Raw genomic sequence first — 20697 nt, forward strand, 5'->3', positions numbered from 1 at the left:
TATACCAGAGTCAGAATATGAATATATATAACTGTAGCACTGGTTATTGATCCGTAACACAGAGTCTGCTCAAAGTCTTGATCATTTAGTTCAAGACTCCATTTAAAATTCTGCCGATTTAGTCCTCCTGTAGAGTTACTTGACTGAAACCAATTAAAGATTAAAAACTAAGACTAAAACCAACAATGTGTTAGTCTGTCTCTTAATACCTTCTGACTTCCTGTCTGTGGCTCTCAGCAGTAAAGTGCTGAACACTGACGTTTAATCTAGTCTGCTCAGAATATGATCCGACAGTTCAAGACTCCATTTAAAATTGTGCCGATTTAAGACCAAAGTCGTCCTCTAGAGTTACTTGCTTTTTGATAATATTTGAAGTGTAAGTCGGATTTTATTCTGTATTTTTCTTAATGTTAATAAATAAGACTAAAACCAACAATGTGTCATGAGGATGTAAATCTTTTAAAACACCTAAATAACTAAATTAAGTCGTTTTATTTCTTAAAAAACTGATATCAAATGTCTGTCCAGATTCATAATCTCATTATTTCTCAGATAGTTCAAGACTCCATTAAACATTTTAGACTTTAATAAAGTTCTTTCAGTTACTTTTGACAATATTTAAAGAAGTCTGGCGTCTGGACTATTTTGAGTGGCGGATGCATCCACATTTGGTGCTCTGTAGTGAGTATTTGGGGCAGCAGGACGGCGTATGTGGGACATTGTGAGTCACTGTTGAGGTAATGCATCATTGTTTTCAGACTGAAACTGAATATGACAAAGATGGAGACCTTTTTAAGGCTTTTTCCCCTTTTTGATCTTTAATGTTGCATTTATCTCTTCACACACACACACACACACACACACGCAGGCAGCATCATGTACGTGTGTGTGTGTTTTGAATATCAGTGTCTGGGCTCATTTCCCTGCTTCATTTGGCTTCATGTAGAAACTTTACATAGAAGCACAGAGCTGCTGTTCTCTGATCAATGCCCATTATCAGTGATCAAACTCTGTATCAGCCCGAGCTTTAAGCTGTTTATTAGGCAGATAACGCCGCGGAGGAGGTGTTTCAATCCTTTGAATGTGGTTCTAGTGACTGTAAAAGCTCCAGCAGACTCTCTGTGTTTAGCTTTAGCTCCGACTACCAGCTCGCTGTTTCTGCTACTCTGCTGTGGTCAGTCTGAGTTCCCACGCATCCTGCGATAAAACGGTTTCAGGACAGTTTAGTGTGAAACACCGGAAATGTATTATAAGACCAAATATCCTAGAAATGATCTTTATTGTCCTGGAAGTATTTAATTAAATGGCCCTAAACTGCATTAACACGGGAGATGTTGCCTCCTCCGTGGAAAAACCGATCAGTAAATTATCCGACTGTTTGTGAGTCAGTGTTGTCCTGTATTCTCCTGGAAAAGGTCCTGGAAAAGGTCCTGGAACATGATTTCACTCCCTCCTCTAACGTCATCGTCAGTTCCTGATCTCTAAAGTAAAACCGTCGCGTTCAATCGCTGCCTTGCTCAAAAGACACGCGGCTGCAGTGGGAATAAAACCTGCAAGTGTTTGAGGAGAAACAGCAGCTGCAGCCAGATGTTGTGTTCATGTGAGCACATTATATATATATATGGACACACACACACACACACACACACACACACACACACACCTGCTCAGCTCAGTACATTCTCTACAGAGCCAATCACTGCCTGCAGCGTCGTACTCACAACCTCCACTCAGAGAGAGACAGTAAGGAGCTGTATGAGAGAGAGAGGGAGAGAGAGAGAGGAAGAGAGAGAGAGGGAGGGAGGGAGGGAGAGCTGTTTTGGCTGCAGGGCAGTGTTTTCTCCGTCTTTCTCTCTACCTTCATTTGTCCTGATGCTCCTGGCGCTCTCTCTCTCTTTGTTAGGGTCTCTTTACCTCCTCTCTCCCTCTCTCGCTCCCTCTCCTCTTTCAGTCCCTCATTGTCTCCCTTCCTACCCTCCCTCACTCTTAATCTCTCTCTCTCTCATTCTTTAGGTCTCTCTCTCTCTCTCTCCATCTATTTTTCCACTCCTCATTCATTCTCCACTCGGATTCAACACAGTTGTGTCGAATTATCGCTGGCAGTCGCTCTTCACGTGGGTCGAGTGTGTGAGCGTGTGTGTGTGTGTGTGTGTGTGTGAGTGAGTGTGTGTGTAAGTGTGTGTGTGTGTGTTTTGGTTTAAGAGTGTGTGTGCATGCATACTTGATAAGGACAGACTTTTATAAGCATGCACAATGCAGCCTCACACACTCTTATCTCCCACAGAGGGAGGTAATGAGGATCTCTCACACACTCTCATACACACTCTTTCACACACACATACACACACACACACACACACACACACACTCACTCACTCACACACACACACACACACTCTCACACACACTCAGTTATCTCCCTCTCCGTGTCTCGGCTGACAAACAGCCAGCGAGGCGTCGTGCGTTTCTCCTCTCGCTGGTTTTTAATCATCTCTGAACAATGTGGCCCAGTGAACTCACCTCCTCCTCCTCCTCTTCCTCCTCCTCTTCCTCTATCACCTCCTGCAGAAGGACGAGGAGCAGCAGGAGGAGGAGGAAGAGGAAGAGGAGGAGGCCTGGCTCTCTTTATCTGCGTGAACCCACAGCTGGCCTCCTCTTGTATCCTGCTCCTCGGCTCTGCTCTTCGTCGTCACCCTCCTCTTCCTCCTCCTTTTCCAGCACAATCCTCTTGTTCTCTTCCTTTCGGCTCTTCGTCCTCCCCTTTTGTCTTCCTCCACTGTCTCTCCACTCCACTACAGCTCTTTATCTTCCTCCTTCTGGCATCTTCCTCCCTCTCTAAAAGCTCCTTCTTCATCCTCATTTTTTACCTCCCGTTGTTCCCTTCTTCCTCCTCTGAGGGCTGCGTCCACTTTCCCCCTGCTCCTCCTCTTCCTCCCACACAAGCTCCACATGTAAAAAGAACTGTAGCTTTGATTTTTATGTTATTTTTGCGGGAAGTTAAAAACAGAAATCTGCAGTTTTCAGAGGACGAAGGCGACATTTATCCCCACAAAATGTTTGTAAATGAATTAATTTTTAATCTCCGACAGATTCACAGATTACAGGCGGCTTCCACTCTGCAGCCATCTTGTATAAACTCAGTATTGTGCTCCATTTAATTCTGACTTTTCTGCATGATGGGCTCTGCAGAATATTCATGGCCTTGCCGTTTCCCTCAGCGATGGTAATGAAGGTCAGTTACTATGGATTCAAGGAAAAATGGTTCATCACGCCTCCTTGTTTTACATAAAACTTGCATATGTGCATTTTGCCTGCAGACGACCGAATATTCTTCAGTGGAGAAATTATCAGAAACTTCATTCAAAGTGCAGAATTAACAGTTTGCTGTTGAGGAAGGATGCCGTGATGAGCTGCTATTTCCTTGAATTTTTAATTATCGACCTTCATCACCATTAACGGCGTGTTCGGCGAACGCGCTCGAGTCCGGTTGGAGGGTTAAAACACAGAATATTAACGGCGTGCAGATAAGGAGGAATAACCTCTGCTGGGTCATCTCTTAATGTGTATTAATTTCATTTTAGCGCCAGAATCTCAGAACAAAACGATATGTGCAACGTCAGACCAGACTCCATTGACAAAACCAGTGATTTTACCAAGCAGATTATCATAAAAACTCACAAAAAACGTCTTTATTAGTCTTTCAAACAATCAGCAATGTTGCTTTGGTCAAAATAAAACCTTAATTCAAGGAGTTAGATGTGAAAATATCATGTTTGGTAATCCTTGGGGTCAAACACAACAGCATTATGGAAAGGATCCCTACAGAGATAGACCATTATATCACTATCACTCTCCACCAGACTCCATAGACAAAAACACTCATTTTAGCAGATGATCGTAAAACTCACTAAAAACTGGACAGAAACAGAATCAAACTCATTAAAACCGTCTCTGTTAGTGTTTCCAACAATCACCAACTCTGGTTTGGTGGAAATAAATCCTTAATTCACCGACGTAGATGATAAAAACAGCAGCTTCAGTCGGAGCAGACCGGCTATGGAAACAAACCACAGAGAGGCTGCGATACAACACAGGCAGAGGGAGTGAGTGTATTACTGTACATTATTATTATTATTATTATATATAACAATATATATATTTAATACAAGCCTGGAGGGGATCTTTAACCAATTAGTTATTAAATATTAACCATAGAGGCAAACAGTGTAAAGTTTTTCATCAGTTCACTTTATATTATAAACTATAATGTGTATTATATATTATAATATCTATTATTATTTTATTAGCAGTAACCTCAAACTGACCCGAGTCAATAAAAATCTGCCAAATCGGGTCGAATGACGTTAAATTATGAACCAGTTTTGAGCGCCGTCTGGTCAGAGGTTAGCGTACAGACTTTCAGTCCCAACAGAAACAGAGACAAACCGTCCAAAACAAGCTCGAACCTTCGTCTTCTTTTTTTGCTTTATGGCTTCATCTTCGCATCAAAAGTCAAAATCAATAACTCTGAATCCGCTAACGCCGGCAGGCTGCTGGGTTTTCATCTCTAAAACATCACCTCCATCTGCGGCGGAGGAGCTTCGCCTGCTGCCTCCCTTTAAGTTCAGGGTTGGACGCGAACATTTACACAGGAAATAGGGCAGCGATGAAGCGCGAGTGGCCACTTTGGGACGTCCTGCGCCGGGTACAGGATGGCGTGTCGTAGGGCGTAGAGGTCGAGGTGGATGTTGGTTGGTCTTTAAATTCCTCCCCTCTGATCTGCTCCACTTTCCCATGATGCAACCTGCTGAGATGGCACTTCTATTTCCAGCAACACACACACACACACACACACACAAGTACAAGGAAACGGTGGGTTTTTTAACCGGAGCGTGTTTCGGCGTGCCGGAGGTGACAGACAGGCGGGTGGAGGGATCGAGACGATTTGATCCGCTTCATTTCTCCCTTCATGTAAATATAGATGTGATTTATTTCCTAATGCTCGCACAGCAAACAGAGCAGAGGAAGCTGGAAGCAGGAAGCTAGTTATTAATAACACAAAGTGCAGCGCTGCCTGCTTTTAACGGTGAGACCGCTCGCCGCAGGGTCTCAGGTAGGGACCGCAGCCGATGTTTGTTCGGTTGTTATTTGTGTTGAGTCCTGCGAGGAGAGAAAGTCTGTACACTGCAAACCACGTCCATCCTCTAGTAAATAAAACAAAGAAATCCTATATTCTTTACATCCTTTATCAAAGCAAACCGGTGTTAAACTTTTGTTCAACGTCAACCAGCTCGTAACTAAACACTCACTCATCTGAGTCCACGAGGAAAAAGCCCAAAAACGATGAAAGAAACTAACAAATAAGTTTGATTTAAGAGAGAAAGCATTAAAAGTACACAGGCAGGTTGGATTGGATTCAGAAAGGCCTTTTTACACAAACAGGGAACCAGCTCCGTTACGGTTTAAGCACCTAGTTTTAAACTCGTTTCGACCAGAACTAGACTGGTTCAGTTCCCAGGTGGAACCAAAAACAACAACTTCCTCGGGAACCGAAGCGATGCTGTACTGCTCAAAACTGGTGGAAACGCGGGGCTGGTTTCGCTAGATACCGGTTAAATAATGGTGGAAAAGGGGGGTCCAGAGAGGCTCCTGGTTCCGGTCCTGGTTCTAGTCCTGGTTCCTATTCTGGATCCTCTCCTCCTCCCGGCCGTCCAAAGCTCCTCTTTTAGCACCAAAAACTCCTCCGGTGCTAACGGAAACTACAGTTAGCTTGGTCTTACGGTGGCCTCTCTGGACACTTATCAGGGGTTTCTACTGCGAATAAAGACGGGAAGCGGCGTGCGAGTCCGGTTACAGTCAGCGAGCGTTTGTTCACCAGGAGCCTGAAGAGTTTGCAGGAGAGCTCCGGTGTGGTTTGACCGTCGCTGTGGCGGGAACCGGCAGTGAATCTCTCCGTGGAGATAAAAGCAGTGAAAGAGAGAGTCGTCTGTTTCTGTGTGATGATCTGCTGGTTTTACTGGTTCGGGGTCCTGACAGCGCCCAGTTGCCATGGTGACAGAGTATCTGCAGAGCCAGGGATGCTGGTCTTTGTGAGCCGGGGCCGGTCAGGTGTGTGTGTGTGTGTGTAATTGAAATGTTTGACCGAGCATTGTGTGTGTGTGTGTGTGTGTGTGATTTAGGACACTGTTTGTTTGGCAGCACTCGGTGTGTGTTTGCACCGTGCGTGAGTGTGAGTGGCGTCCGGCGTCCCCGCAGCGCTATAGGGAGGCTAATTGTATTTTAATTACAAAACCATCAAACACACAAAGTCAGACAGCTTACCTTCCGCCCACAGAACCGACGCACAGTGAACGCAGCAGCGATCAGTGTTCAGTCTGCTTTCATTAAAACAATGTGAGTCCGCGGGGGGAAGAGTTCGAACTCGTGTTGGAGAATTTCACTGTAAAATAACACAATGTAATGTTAGTTTATTCTAAATGTTTTTGTTATTGTTGTGTATTGGGTATTTTGTGATTAAGAAATGAGGGGGAAAAGATAATGTAAGAGTGGGTAGAGTACTGAAGTGAAATAGTACCTGGTCAATAAATTACTTATAGTACAAGATACTTTCCATTTTAATATTTTTTAATATTTTATTACCGGAATTATGAAAGTTGGTAATATGTTAGCTCAACTGCTGTCTAAAGTTAGTACTACTCCATGCCTCCTCTATTATTTAATAATTTAAAACCCTGACTTTGATGTTACTTTGTTTTATATTCTTTTTCTAACATCATAGACTTAAAGATCTTTTATCACACATTGAACATGTTTTATGTTTTTATCTGACGTTCTGTCTGTTTTTATATAGAAATTATATTTAATTTTATGTGTATTTTCTACAGTTGTAATTACAAAGACGGCCTTTAACCGACCGACAGTGAACAGTAGTGAGACTTGTTCTTTTAAAGTTACAGATGAATATATATATATATATATATAAAGATTTGAGGCTGAATTCGTTGTCGGTCAGAGCAAAAAAATCTGCTTTGGGCTCTTTTAAATAAAAAACCAAGGATGAGATAATCAGAAGATGTAAAATGAGATAAAGACGACATAAAAGCAGAGATATGATGAACCGATGAAATGATCCTTGTGTGGTTTTGAGGAGTGAAATTAAAGTGAGTCTGAGAGAGTAAAGTAATGAAAGTTTTGGGAAGCGATTGTTCCGGTCGCTGCGTCCAAATGACTTCTGTTAAAGTTATTTTTACGGTCTGGTTTCCACTTGATGTCTTTAATCATTTAAACTGCTTCATCCGCATCAGATCTCATCTCGTATGTTAAATTTTGGTCTCATTAAATGTCTGAGGAACTAATCTTTACTCTTTCTCTCTCTCCGTGTGTGTGGCAGCTTCCTCACCGCCGGGTTACCTTCTCCACCGCCAATCAGGCGCAGGACCTCCAGGACGCGTCCCAGCACAGCTACTACGACAGCGGCCTGGAGGAGTCGGAGACGCCCAGCTCCAAGTCGTCTTCGGGGCCGCGGATCGGGCCGCTGGCGCTCCCGGAGGACCACTACGAGCGGACCACGCCCGACGGCAGCATCGGCGAGATGGAGCACCCGGAGAACGGTAAGACCAGGTGGAGTTTCCCCTCCCTCTACTCCTCTCTTCACCTCCTCCATCCATCAGCACACACGCCATTAAACGCTCATTACTCGCCGCCGCCGTGTGTCAGAAAGCGGCGCGTCAGCAGGTTGTTTCTCCTTAATCAGACTCCCACAATCCCTTGCGCTTTGTGTGCACCTTCAGTTAAAGAGGCGTGTGACCTCACAGCGGCACAACACAATCAATATGCAACATAATCAACTCCCACGGCTTTAACGAATTAACAGCCCAATTATGTAAATCATACCGGGTCCAACCTTTCCATCAGCTCCACTTATAGATCCACTGAGGGATGCTAGCCTGTTAGCAGAAAGGCTACCAAAGTGTCTTCACCTCCACGTTTGAATGTCTGGTTAGCACATTGCTACCATCCCTGACTCAGCATCTTGCACTTGTTCCTGTTTTTGATGTAGAAAAACATTCGCTAACGTTACTGTACGTTGCTAAAAGGTGAAACTTATGCTCCAGATCCCCATAACGAGGACTTCTGGGAAATACAACGTTGTTTTTTTATCATACTGACGTTGAGGCTGACGTTATCGTTTTGGTAACTTAACAGTTGAAAAGCTGGACGGCTAGTTGTGCTGGCGTGTTGTTACCATGACGTTTACATTGTTGCCTGTTTTAATGTAGAAAATGAGAAAACTGTTGTCGACAGATTGTAGGCCGTTATTAGTAGTTAGCTGTACCTTTAATTAATTATTAGAAAAAACTGCGTATTTATTTACTTTAAGTAGCTTTTATTTATTATTATTTATAAATGATTTTTTATTCTCGTGTGTTTTTGTTGTGTAGATATTTCACACGCCGTCTGACACGCTACAGACATCAGATCGTGATTTACAGTCGTCGATGGCTTTTTATTGTTTGCTATAAATAATGTAATTTACCTGCTTTCATTTAAAAAAAACACACCACCATCTTCTCCTTTAAACTTATGTGACTGTTCATTGTTCTGCTGTGGCTGTTAACGCCTCGTTACCACTCACACCAATTAAGCTAAATAGCTGAAACTGGCAAAAAATAGAAAGTGTACAGAGAGAGAGAGAGAGAGAGAGAGAGAGAGAGAGGGTTCAGTTTGAACGTCACTCCTCGTCTTCTTTTGTGAGGGCGAGAAGACCGACTCTCTCTCTCTCTCTCTCTCTCTCTCTCTCTCTCTCAACCCACAGGTCGTACGTATGCCATCTGTAAACACAATTATTCACAGCTGCTCGCACGCCCACAGGCTACCGCCACCCTGTGTGTGTGTGTGTGTGTGTGTGTGTGTGTGTGTGAGATAGCGATGGAGAGCGTGTAAAGTGGCTGTATCTCCCCCCACACACACACACACACGCACACACACACACACTGGAATGAGGTCAGGGTGATGTTGTGTGTTGCACTGTGAGGGGTTTGGTGTTGTACAATCTTCCACTTTGATGGTCAAACATGTTTTAGCTGCAGGTATTTTCCCAAGGAAGCGTGTGTGTGTGTGTGTGTGTGTGTGTGTGTGTGTGTGTGTGTGTGTTGTACCAGCAGAGAGGTCAACAGATTACAGCTCGTCTTCTGAGGATTAACACACCACCACAGATACACTTTACTCTCTCGCTTTCTCGCCGCATGATTCAAAAAGTTAAACCTTTATTGCCGCGATAAGCCGAGAACTGTCTCCCAGTTCGCTCTAAAAGTGTGATTACTCCTTTTTCCAACCAAACCCCATTCAAGATTCGACTGATTTTAGCCCGCAGTTGAGTGTTTTTGACTACACCTGTGTGGACGCATTCCAGTTAGTACACCGTATGCAGCTGGATGTAATTACATTTAAATAATTATAGCAACAATGAATCAAACAGCTGAATACGTTTTACGTTTTTGTTATCTTTTTGTCTTTTTCTTTGTCGATGTGAGTTGATTATCCCTCTCTGTTGTAGCCAACCAAACCCCATTTAAAATTCTACACGTTTTCAACACGTGACTCAAGACATTTGATCTAATGTTTACAACATTAAAGGACCGGTGTAGGATTTGTGTAGTTGCGTAAGAAGGCAATTAAGATGAATTTAGAAGGTGGATGGTTGTATTTTTCTGTTTAATGACGAAAATAGGTGATAAATCGGTGATCGCCGGTTATTGGACTGCTGGTGGCTGGTTGGAAAATGTTCACATAAAGCTCAACCCTGCTGTTGTAAATGATTTATTTCCCTAAAGATCTTTTTTGTTATCTTTTGTCTTTTTCTTTGTAGCTGTAAGTTGATCATCCCTCTCATTCAACCAAACCCCATTCAAAATTCTGCTGATTTTAGTCCACATTTAGACGTTTATGACTACACTCGTGTGAACAGTCACAGAGAGATAGTATACCGTATGCAGTTGGATTTAATTACATTTGAACATTGAATATTAACCCCAAAAAATAATAAATAGCAATGATAAACAAAACAACAGTATGTTTTTTATCTAACTTGACATCTTTTTTATCTTTAGTCTGTCCAACCAAACCCCATTCATAATTCTACTGATTTAAGCCCTGCGTTTGAACATTTTTGCATGAACACACTCCAGTTAGTACACCATATGCAGCTGGACGTAATTAAATCTCAACTTTAAATGTTTAGTCAAGCAATAATTACAGCAATAATGAACCCAACAGCAGAATATGTTTTTCCTAATTAGTTTTTTGAGCCAGTGACTCAGCTCGGTTCGTGTGTTCGGTCTCTTTAGCGGCCTGTTTAGCCGCGTTTCCCTTCTGCTGCTGAGCGTATCGATCACTTGGTTGTGTGTGACTGATTGTTGATTGGTCAGATCTCAAGTGCTTCAGACAGATTGATGAAGAGCTGCAGGAACAAACTGACTGGCCTCAAACACTTTCTCTGTCTGCATCCCTTTAAACCGACTTTACGTCTTTACCCTCGGCAGTCGCTTGTGCCTCCAGATTTGAATGTGATTGCTACTTTCTGCGTTCAAAAATTCAAATCATCCATCTTCAAAGCAATATCCTGTGTTCTCACTCAAAAATTACATTAGCGGCTCCCAAACATGCAGCCTGTATTATTTATTTCCTCGATTTAAAGTTAGAGAGAACCACAGTCTCGTACAGCAGCCGACAGTTATTCAAACAAGGTTACAGCTGCAGTTCTGTGCTGGATTCTCAATGTTAACATCATGTGACTCTGAGGTAGTTGTGTTGCTATTTGTGGAGATGGATGCGTTTGCACTTAAAGAGAACATGTGACCGGCAGCGGAGCGTGATTTCAGTTTGTTCTTAGTGCATCTTGGTTGCTTTTCCACCTGCTTTTATAGGTGGATTATCCGCATGTATATTTAAAGTAATATAATCTGGACATAATCCGGATATAATCTGGATGCTCTTGACATGTGACAGAGAGTTCACACAGAGGTGGTTTCACTGTTGTTCTCTTTATTACTGATTCAGACTTACTTATGTATCCTCCTGAGCGTTATTTTATTATTTTATTTCAATGTGTGTTTGCAGCTTCAGTTGATTGTAATGGATGCGCTCTGCTGCAGGTAGAGGACGGAAGTGTCGTTCAAATACTTTGTTACCGTACTTAAGTAGTTTTTTTTTTACTTTTACCTAAATTTTTACACAAATATCTGCACTTTGTACTTTATATTCTCAGTGCGAAACAGAAAAACCGATAGAAAGAGAAACCAACAGAGTATTTTTTCACCTTCACTTGAGTAAAGAAGTTTTATCCATATTTACTTTTACTTTTACCACAGTAAAGCAACCACTGACCTGATTATTCTGCAAGGTTGTGATGCTAAATGATTGAGAACGACTGCTTTAAAGGGCAAAAATTTATGAAAACAAATGAATATTATTTTATGCCAGAGGGCTATAAGTAAAGTATTTAACATAGAAATGCTGTGATTGCCTTTACAGTATTTATATTGTTTTTTGTTCGTATGAAACAACTTATCGTCGCGGCATCATGCTCGAGTGTTTGGAGATAAGGAAGAGCAGGAATATCGGCTGACTGTGTAACACACCAAACAACGGTTGGTTACATTTGGCTGAACTTCAAAGTGGTTTCTAGTAAAGATTCCTTAAAGTGGAATTTAGATAAAATTTAAAATGCCTTCAGCTTCAAAATAAAAGCTCAGTGGATCACATTCAGTTGAATTAGGTAGAACGGCAACAATTAGTCGATTATCGATTTGATTGATTAATTATTTCATTAATTTTTCAAGCAAAAATATGGAACATTTTCTGCTTTTCTTTGTCTTTTATAACAATAGACGAAGGGTCTTTAGGTTTTGGACTGTTGTTTGGACCAAAGAAGCAATTTGAAGACGTAACTTTGGGCTCTAGGAAATTGTGATGAGTATTTGTTGTCCATTAATTGTGAAAAATGATCTGCAGGTTAACTGATGATGAAAATAATTGCTAGTTGCAGCACTAATTTTAGGCAATTTCTAAAAATGTTTCATTAGAAAGAAGAAGAGACCAAAGACGAAGCCAAAGTATATTCTGTTATTATTGTGTTCCCATGACAAGACTTCATCCTGCTGCCCCAAATACTCACTAGAGATCTGTATTAATCCACCACTGAAAGTAGTACCTGACAAATGTTCTATTTCTTCCTGTTTGTGAGTTGTTGTTGGTATTTTCACACAGTTTGTTAACAGTAGGAGAAACTCAGATAAACTGGAGCTTTAACCTTTAAAAATGGGCTTTGTTTTCGGTGTGTGTGTTTGCCACGTTTGGCAGGTGTCTCGGCCAGTCACACTCGGCTCTGGTGTTTGCTGTTTCCCGTCCTGCCTCTGCCCCGCTGTGCCCAAACTGCCCACACAGGCAACACAAACATGTTTTCTGTGGTTTGTTCTGCCGAGCACAGACGAAGCTCGGTGTGGTGAGATCTCTATCATATCACTCCTCCTCCTCCTCCTGCTTTCATCCTGCGCTCTGTCCTGTAAATGGTCAGATAATGGACGTTAATTCCATCAGCCCGTCTTCACTCTGCTAATGCACCCACTTCCTGTCTGTGATGGACGGATGGAAAGAGGAGGGTGGGTGGTGGTGGTGGTGGGGGGGTAAAAACCAAACCCTGAGAGAGAGAGAGAGAGAGGAGGATGTAGTTTGTGGGATTTGATTGCATGTGTGTTTTTGTGGTGAGAGCTGGAGAGAGAAAGTTAGAGAGAGGAAGCAGTAAAGAGAAAAGGTTGGAAATAGGAGAGAGACACAGAGACGATGCAGAGAGAGAGAGAGAGAGAGAGAGAGAGAGAGACACTGATGGTTGCTGGATAACAAGCTGATTTATGAAGTATGTGCATGTGAGTGAGTGTGTGTGCATGTGAGTGTGTGTGTGTGTGTGTGTGTGTGTGTGTGTGTGTGCACTCATCTCCCTAGATGAAACCACATGCAAACATACTGTATTTGGATACACACACACACACACATAAACCCCTCAACCTCTTTATCTGCTGATTGCATCAGTCTGAGAGCTGTAGTAATCGCTGCACATCACACACACACACACACACACACACACACACACACACACACACACACACACACACACACACACACACACACACACACACACACACACACACACACGATAGAGAGAGGCCACAGCTATGTTTTCTATCTCAGCTCTCAATCAGCCACCAGTTTGATTTTCAGATAAAACTGCAAAAACAGAGAAAATGTTAAGTATGCAGGATGACGTCAGCACTCTGATGCTGCAGTTACTCGTCTGCTAACACATGTGTTATGTGTTACAGTAAGTCTGACCTCATGGGAGATAATTGTGTCATCTCCTCGCGACTGTGTGTTACAGAAATGTGTGTGTGTGTGTGTGTGTGTGTATTGGCACGTTTCTGTTGGATTCATAAAGCTGTGCATAAGTGTGGTCTCAGTCAGTGGAAACTGTTTTCATACCTCTGGTATGATTGAGTGAATCAACATTTCCTTGGTTGGTTTCCTATAAAGAGAGAAGTTCAAAACAAAATGCATCACTGAAAGCCACATGAGAACCTCCTACGTAAACGGGTTAAATGTAAACACAGGAAGAGGGTCCTGAGGAAGGTCCTGTAGAAGGTCCTGAGGAAGGTCCTGAGGAAGGTCCTGTAGAAGGTCCTGAGGAAGGTCCTGTAGAAGATCCTAAGAAAGGTCCTGAGGAAGGTCCTGTAGAAGGTCCAAAAATATTGTATTGCGACACACAAAACCCTGATAGGTTCAATAAAGGCAACGTACTTTGTTGCTAATCCAGATCAGACCTGGATTCATTAAGTTTGTTTAAGCAGCTTCCAGCAATCTTCAAACAATAAACAGGAAGTCACCAGAATGTTTACATCCTGTAGACCATGTTTGGAGATAAAGATAAACTTTATTGAACCAGACAAGATACGTTTGTTAACAGATTAAACCTAAGGATTTTCTACAAAACGTGGTGTTTATGGTCAAAAGAAGATGTCAGCTCATTGATCAGACTTCCCGTCATCCCTGGGTTTTGCATTCGGTGGAGAGAAACTTCTGGCTCCTAAAACTGCGGCTGACTCCATCTTGAACGAGCCTTGTCTTTGGCTTTGGCTAGCTTCGCTCATCTCCATCCCAGCATGCAAAGCTCAGCCGTTGAGCTTAAACTTGAATTTGTAGTTGGGTTGGATCGAGGTCGGATGGCGTTTCCGCCACAAACGAACCGCTCCAGAACCAGTCTGTGACCTGACCTTCCTCTAAAGGGTCTATTTCGTTCCACGCTCGGATGTTGTGTTCAGATCTGCCAAAAAGGTTCGTACCAACGAGGGAAAAAGAACCAGAATCTGATTCATCGAGACTGAACAACACAGGTCTGAAAGCTCCCACTGACTCATTATTAATCAACAATTTGCCCAGAACACCTGTGTTTGCTCCTTTAGTCTCTCACCGGAAAGAATGGAAAAAGTTTAATTACACAAAATCAAATAGGAGAGGTACTTTAAGAACGTCCTTACAGCAATTTTTGGCATTTCAATCATCATTATTACATCATAAAGAAATCAGCAAGGACTTACAAGTTTAACACTTGTATGGAAACGTATATGTAGATGTATAAAGCTTATTTTCAAAGCATGAAATGAAACGCAGTAAAACTCCAAATGCAGTACAGATTAAAAGAACACAACCAAGCACACGAAAGGCAATAAAATAACATTTATAATGCAGCTTTGGTTGGTATAATACAACATCGTTAGATGTGAATAATGTTTATTATTTAATCTCACATTCGACTCACTCTAGACAATTACATGTCTGAAGTATGAGGGAAGTAAACACATTATGACTGTGCTGTCTTCTTATATAAATGCCAGTGTGTGATTCTTAAAACCTTAACCTTAATAACAATAAGATTAAGCGTACTGGAAGGAGGTTTTAACTGGTTATGAAACAGTCTCTGTTTAATACTGATGCCTCTGTATGACCTACATAAACAGACAGTAATTCTAGATGTCTGCTGCCGGGTCAAATTCGGTCAGATTCCTCTTGAAAAATCAATGAAACAAGGCTGTAGGAACGCTACCGCTTTTGTCCTCAGGGGGCCGCCAGAATCAACACATAAATAAAGTTCCTTGTTGGAGCTTTAAGGAAACGTGAGGTTTAAATTGAGGTTTTAAATTTTTAAATTAAAAGTTATTTGACGAAAATAGGAAGAAGCTGAGTCAGCACGATGTGAAAGTTTGAGAATTTTGTAGGATGTGTGAAAGTAAAAGAGGACGTAGAGCGAAGAGAAAGACTTTTCCTTTGATGTGAAATTGATGAAATAGTTTTACTTTAAAGATGGAGGGAGAGAAAGAAAAGGAAATATACACCGACAGAAAGAATAAGAGGAGGAGAGAGGAGGTCATATGTTCTCCTCAGTGAAGCGCATCGCCTCCATCTGTCTCCTCCCTCCCTCTTCCTGCTCTCCTACAAGAGGCCTCCACTCCCTGACTCCTCTCTCCTCCTCGGGGATCCTCACTCCCTTCTTTTCTCACCCCTCCCTTCTCCTGCTCCATCAACCCACCCTCCCCCAGTTCTTCTCCTCCTTGTTCTTTCTCCAGTGGGTGATGATGGGGGCCAGCAGTTCTCCTCTAGTCTGTCAGAAACTCCCAGGACAGAACTTTATTCTCTGGAAACTCTCACACATATTATTTTTAGGTTTTTCTTGAACTCGTGAAGCCTTCATGTCCAAAGATTCAGAGATTTCCAGGAGCACACGGTGTTCAGCTTCTTACAGCAGTTCTTCAGCAAAAATAAACTCTTCACGTTCAATATTAATGAAGCACTGAGCCCACAGGCATTACACTACTGGATTACATGGAGCAGGTTCCTTCATGGGTTGTGGATGATTTCTTGAGGAAGTTTTGAAGCCGTCCTTTGGGTTGAGGGGTCAGTGGGAGTTTAAGGAATGAACATGAAGCTTGAGTCGGTTCTAGTGTTCCTTGAGGAGGTCCAAGTGGCCACGAGGGAGGTTCTAGGAGTCAGTGAGGAAGTACAAGTGTCATCTAGGAAGTTTCAGGGTCCACTGTTGTTGAGAGGTTTCCAGGTGGAAGTTTGATGGTGTGGGGTTCCTAAGGTTGGAGTCCTTGAGGAGGTACAAGGATTCACTGAGGATGATCCAGAAGTCATTCAGGAGGTTTTAATGCTGCCATGGGTTCTTCAGGAAGTCAAAGGGAACATTAAGAAAGTTTTGAGAGTTGTCAGAGAGGGTAATTTAGGAGGTCTGAGGGATCCTTTGAGAAGGTACTAGGATTTAATGAGACCGGTCAAAGAGTTTTATAGTTTCAAAAGTGGTTCCAGGTGTTCTTCGGGAGGTCCTATTGGTATTCCATGGTTCCTTCCAGGGTCTCTGAGGAGCTTCCGGTATTTTTTTAAGGGGGTTACAGGAGTGAGGGGGTTCTTGGACTCATTTCCAGAGGTTTTATAGTTCCAGGTGGGTTTCAGGTGTATAGGTGATGCCCCAGGGTTGTTCTAGGGGTCACTGGAGTGATTCTTAGATTGAGCCATGAGTAATTTAAGAGGTTCTACGGTTAATTGGCAAGGTTCTAGGATTCCTTGAGGAGGTTTCCTGGTTTCTTCAAGAGTTTCTAGATATCACTAATTACGTTCGATGGTGCAACAAACACTGTATAAAGAGGTTATTGGTGTAATTCAGATGTTTTAGGGGTCGAATTAGTCAGGTGTCATTCAGTAGTTCCTCATGTCATTGAGGAGGAACTAGTTATTGGGATCAAGAAGAGGGTCCAGGGTTTAATAAGCAGGGTCACCGATGGAGGTTTATAGTTCCAGGTGGGCTTCTTCAGGATTCCTTGAGGAGGTTTCATGGTTTCTTTAGGAGTTTCTAGATCTCACTAATTAGGAGTGATGGTGCCACAAAGAGTTCTTAAAGAGGTTATAGGTGTAACTCAGATGTTCTAGAGGTCGGTGGTGAAGATCACAGCCTCTATGTTATTGACCCCTGTGTGTTTACAGTATCAACAGGCAGTTCATTTGCTGTTTTGGCTGATGCTTACTTTGCAAAAGCCCCATTTACTGACTAAGAGAGATGCATGAGACACACACACACACACACACACACACACACACACACACACACACACTCATGCTACTACATGCACACACTCATTAGAGCCTGTAGTGTTAGACCACTTCATGCTGAGGAAAGAGGCTAAGTGTTCAAAGCCTTTCTGGGCTGAACAACACACACATACACACACAGCGCGTTACATAATGATGTAAGCAGCAGTCCATAGTTTTGGAAGTGGGACACTCGCTGAGAGACGGTCTGACGAAACCACAGTCCTGAGGATGTGTGTTTGTATGTAGCTTCTTGAGTGTGTGTGTGTGTGTGTGTGTGTGTGTGTGTGTGTGGTTATATCTGCTCCTCATTAGCCAGTAGATAAAAGGAGTGTGTGGAGCGATAGAAGAGGTGATTCCTCCCTGTGGAACCATACCTCCCCTCTCTGTTTATTATTTGTATCGCTGAGTGTGTGTGGTATGTGTGTGATGTCAAGAAGCTTTATAGTAACAGGCGGTGTTCTTTGGATGCCCTCTCTCGTCCCCAGGGAGGGAGAGAGAGAGAGAGTGAGAGAAAGGAGAAGGTGGATTTATTTTTCCAGGTCTGTTGTTTATTTGAGCTTATCTGTGGTGGCCGCCGTACACTACAGAAGGAGGTGTGTGTTTGTGTGTGTTTGTGTTTGGCAGTAGCTGTAAATCGGAGCTCGGCCAGCATTCGACTGATGTACAACAGCAAGCATGCCGAGGACCGCAGCACACACACACACCCCACACACACACACACACACACACACACACACACACACACACTGTGGTGTGTCCATGATTGGATTATTTTGCTGGAGTTGTAGTGAGATATAGATAGTTTTTTTTTTTTGAATGCCAGAGTTTCTTGTGGAGGTACCAGAGGTGAATGAGTTCCAGGGGTTCTTTCAAAAGTTCTTGGTGTACTTTATGAGGTTTAAGGGATCATTAAGAGCATTATAGGAGTTCTAGCAGTCAATTAGATGTTCCTGGGATTTGTTCAAGTATTTACGGTGGTCTCTCGGGAAGTAATAGTGATCCTTAAGAATGTTCTATGTGTATTTTATTAAGCAACATTGAAGGCTCGGGTGTCATTGAGAGTCTAACAGTTTGAGACTGGGTCCTTATAAAAATTCAGGGCGTAGTTCAGGGGCCACTGGAGAAGGTCCAAGAATTGCTGAATGGTTTGAAGGGTAATTAAGAATATTACAGGGGTTCTGGGAGTCACTTAGGGAACCGGCTTCGTTACGGCTAGTCTGGACTAGTTTAGGACCGCTCAGTGAGTGTTTTGACCTAAAATAATCTGGTTCAGAACCTGAAAAGTTGGTTCCCAGCTGAAACCAAAACAAAGAACAGGTTTTTCTTGTGAACTAAAGTGTCATATTCTCCAGGTTGTTGTGCATTGTACCGGTAAAATAGCTTGGTAGAAAAGGGGCTTGAAAGGGTTTTTTAAGGGTCATTAAGAATGTTACAGTTCTTGAAGTCACTTATGGGTCTTTTTCCCCAACAGGGAAACGGCTCCGTTCCAGTTCACATGGCTAGTTTTGAACCATTCAGAGCATTTTGACCAAAAATTAATTGATTCAGAACCTGAAAAGTTAAGTGTCATTAAAGATTTTTGAGGAGTCAATGAAAATGTCCTTAAGAAGGTTTAAGACAATACAAACTTCCCACAAGTCTTTCAAGGAATACTAGAGGTCTTTAAGAGGGTTTCCATGTGTAATTTACATGGTTCAGGGGGTACTGATGATTCTGGGGGTTGCTGAAGAGGTTCCAGGATTCAGGGGTCATTGAGAACAGCAACAGGGGTTCTTGGAGTCATCTACAATATTCCAGAGTCCACAGATGAAGATTCAGAGGTTGCTGAAGATGTACTTAGGGGGCCATTGAAGAGTTCCACGGGTCATCGGGTCATAAAACAGACAGTGGGTTTCCCAGGTTTTAGATAGTTCAGGGGACACTAATGATTCAATGAAAAGTTTTTAGGGGTCATGTAAAATGCAACATGGGTCTTTCAATAAGTACAAGACGGTCTCTTGAAAGGTTCCAGGTGTTACAATATTCCAGGGGACATAGATGAGGTTTTAGAGGTTGATAACAACTTTTAGAGTTACAGGGGTGATTTACTTCCACAGGTTTCAGGGACTTTTTCAGGAAGTACTAGTGGTCGTTCAGAAGGTTCAGTGGTTACAAGGTCAATGAAGAGTTTTCAGGTGATACTGAAAATGTGAATGTGTGCTAGAGGTCATAGTTGTTTCCCATAATTATCACTAGAATTTAGGGTTTTTTCAGAAGGTACTAAGGGTTCCCAAGGAGGTATGTTCATGGCCAAACTGTCAAGGTTACCTTTATGCACAGTCATGTTGTCATCCTGTCCTTCTCTTCAATTGTCTGTCTTTATTTTACCCTTCTGAACAGCACTTCAATAGGCAGACCTTCCAGAGGTTACATGAAGTTCAATATGTCACAGAGAATAGATCAGTTAGAGAGTCGAGGAGTATCTGAAGAGGTTTCAGGAGCAATTGAGGAAGTTGATTCAGGAGTCTTTTGGGGAATACCACAGAACACTGGGCATGACAGGGGCCATTCAGAAGGTTTCAGAAGCCTTCAAGGAAGTTCTAGGGGCCAAAGAGTCTTTGAGGAGGATCCAGGTATTGGGAAAGCTCCAGGGACCATTGTGAAAGCTCCAGGGACCATTGTGAAAGCTCCAGGGACCATTGTGAACCTTTTAGTATTCAACAAGAAGGTTCTTCAGAGACAATGGGTAATTTCTAAGGCTGAAGAGGTTAGAGGTTGAGGAGTTAACTGTAGTGAATGGCTCTTTATTTTCTTGAAAGCACCATAAGTTACTTTTTTTTTTTTTTCAGAAGTATGAGGTAGATCATTTTATATCTGACATGTTGATGTTTGTGAGTAAACTGTGGATATTGAGGCTACAGGTCCAGCACTTTATTTGTATAGATATTCTTATTTATGAGAACACAATAACTCTGTCCTCCCACATAACATTGGATACAGAGCCCTTCATGAATAATAGGCTTCTGTCTTCTGAAGGTTAACTGTTCACATTTTCTTCAAGTGTCACTACCTCAGTTATCAGTTTATTTGCTGACATAAAACCTTTAACAAATCATAGCTTTAGAAGCCTCATGTATAACTATAATCATGAATATTCAGCAGGGTGAACTGTTCTGTATTCTCTTCAGAGGTTGAGTTTCTTGGCTCTTAAACTGCAGCTTGAATAAACTGTCAAACTGTCTTTTCTGTCAGCAATAGTTTTCTTTATTGGCATGAAATATAAAAGCTCTTGAAATATAAAAGCCTTTCCTGCAGAGCAAAGAAACACAGATGCATGGATTTAGTTTTCAGTCGTGATAACATACTGATCCATTATCAGTCCTCTGAAAGTTGTTCAGATTTAGTAATTAGGTCTATAGTTCTTAGAGCAAATAACTGACCTTTTGTACTTGCTGTGATGTCTTATCCAGATGTTTCCAGCAGCTCCAGTGGAGTGGAGACTGAAAAACAAGATATTGTTCATATATT

At 42.3% G+C, this 20697-nt stretch overlaps 1 protein-coding gene and 1 long non-coding RNA gene across 5 annotated transcripts in view; one reads left to right on the forward strand and one right to left on the reverse strand.

The window, feature by feature from the left end:
- The window catches only part of LOC127374465 (protocadherin-1), a 191222-nt gene that overhangs the window by 73738 nt on the left and 96787 nt on the right, over positions 1-20697 (forward strand). For 3 of the 4 annotated variants that reach the window (XM_051419795.1, XM_051419794.1, XM_051419797.1), the window contains exon 4: positions 7391-7610. In XM_051419795.1, the coding sequence (XP_051275755.1) occupies positions 7391-7610 (220 nt within the window). Of the gene's footprint in view, positions 1-7390; positions 7621-20697 lie in introns of all 4 variants that reach the window. The other variant, XM_051419796.1, reaches the window with a different exon arrangement.
- Positions 1-20697, reverse strand: part of LOC127374734 (uncharacterized) — a 152122-nt gene that overhangs the window by 30425 nt on the left and 101000 nt on the right. The gene's annotated exons all lie outside the window — the stretch shown is intronic.

This window comes from Dicentrarchus labrax, unplaced genomic scaffold (genome assembly GCF_905237075.1).
Source record: "Dicentrarchus labrax unplaced genomic scaffold, dlabrax2021, whole genome shotgun sequence".
In the NCBI taxonomy this organism is placed as follows: domain Eukaryota; kingdom Metazoa; phylum Chordata; class Actinopteri; family Moronidae; genus Dicentrarchus; species Dicentrarchus labrax.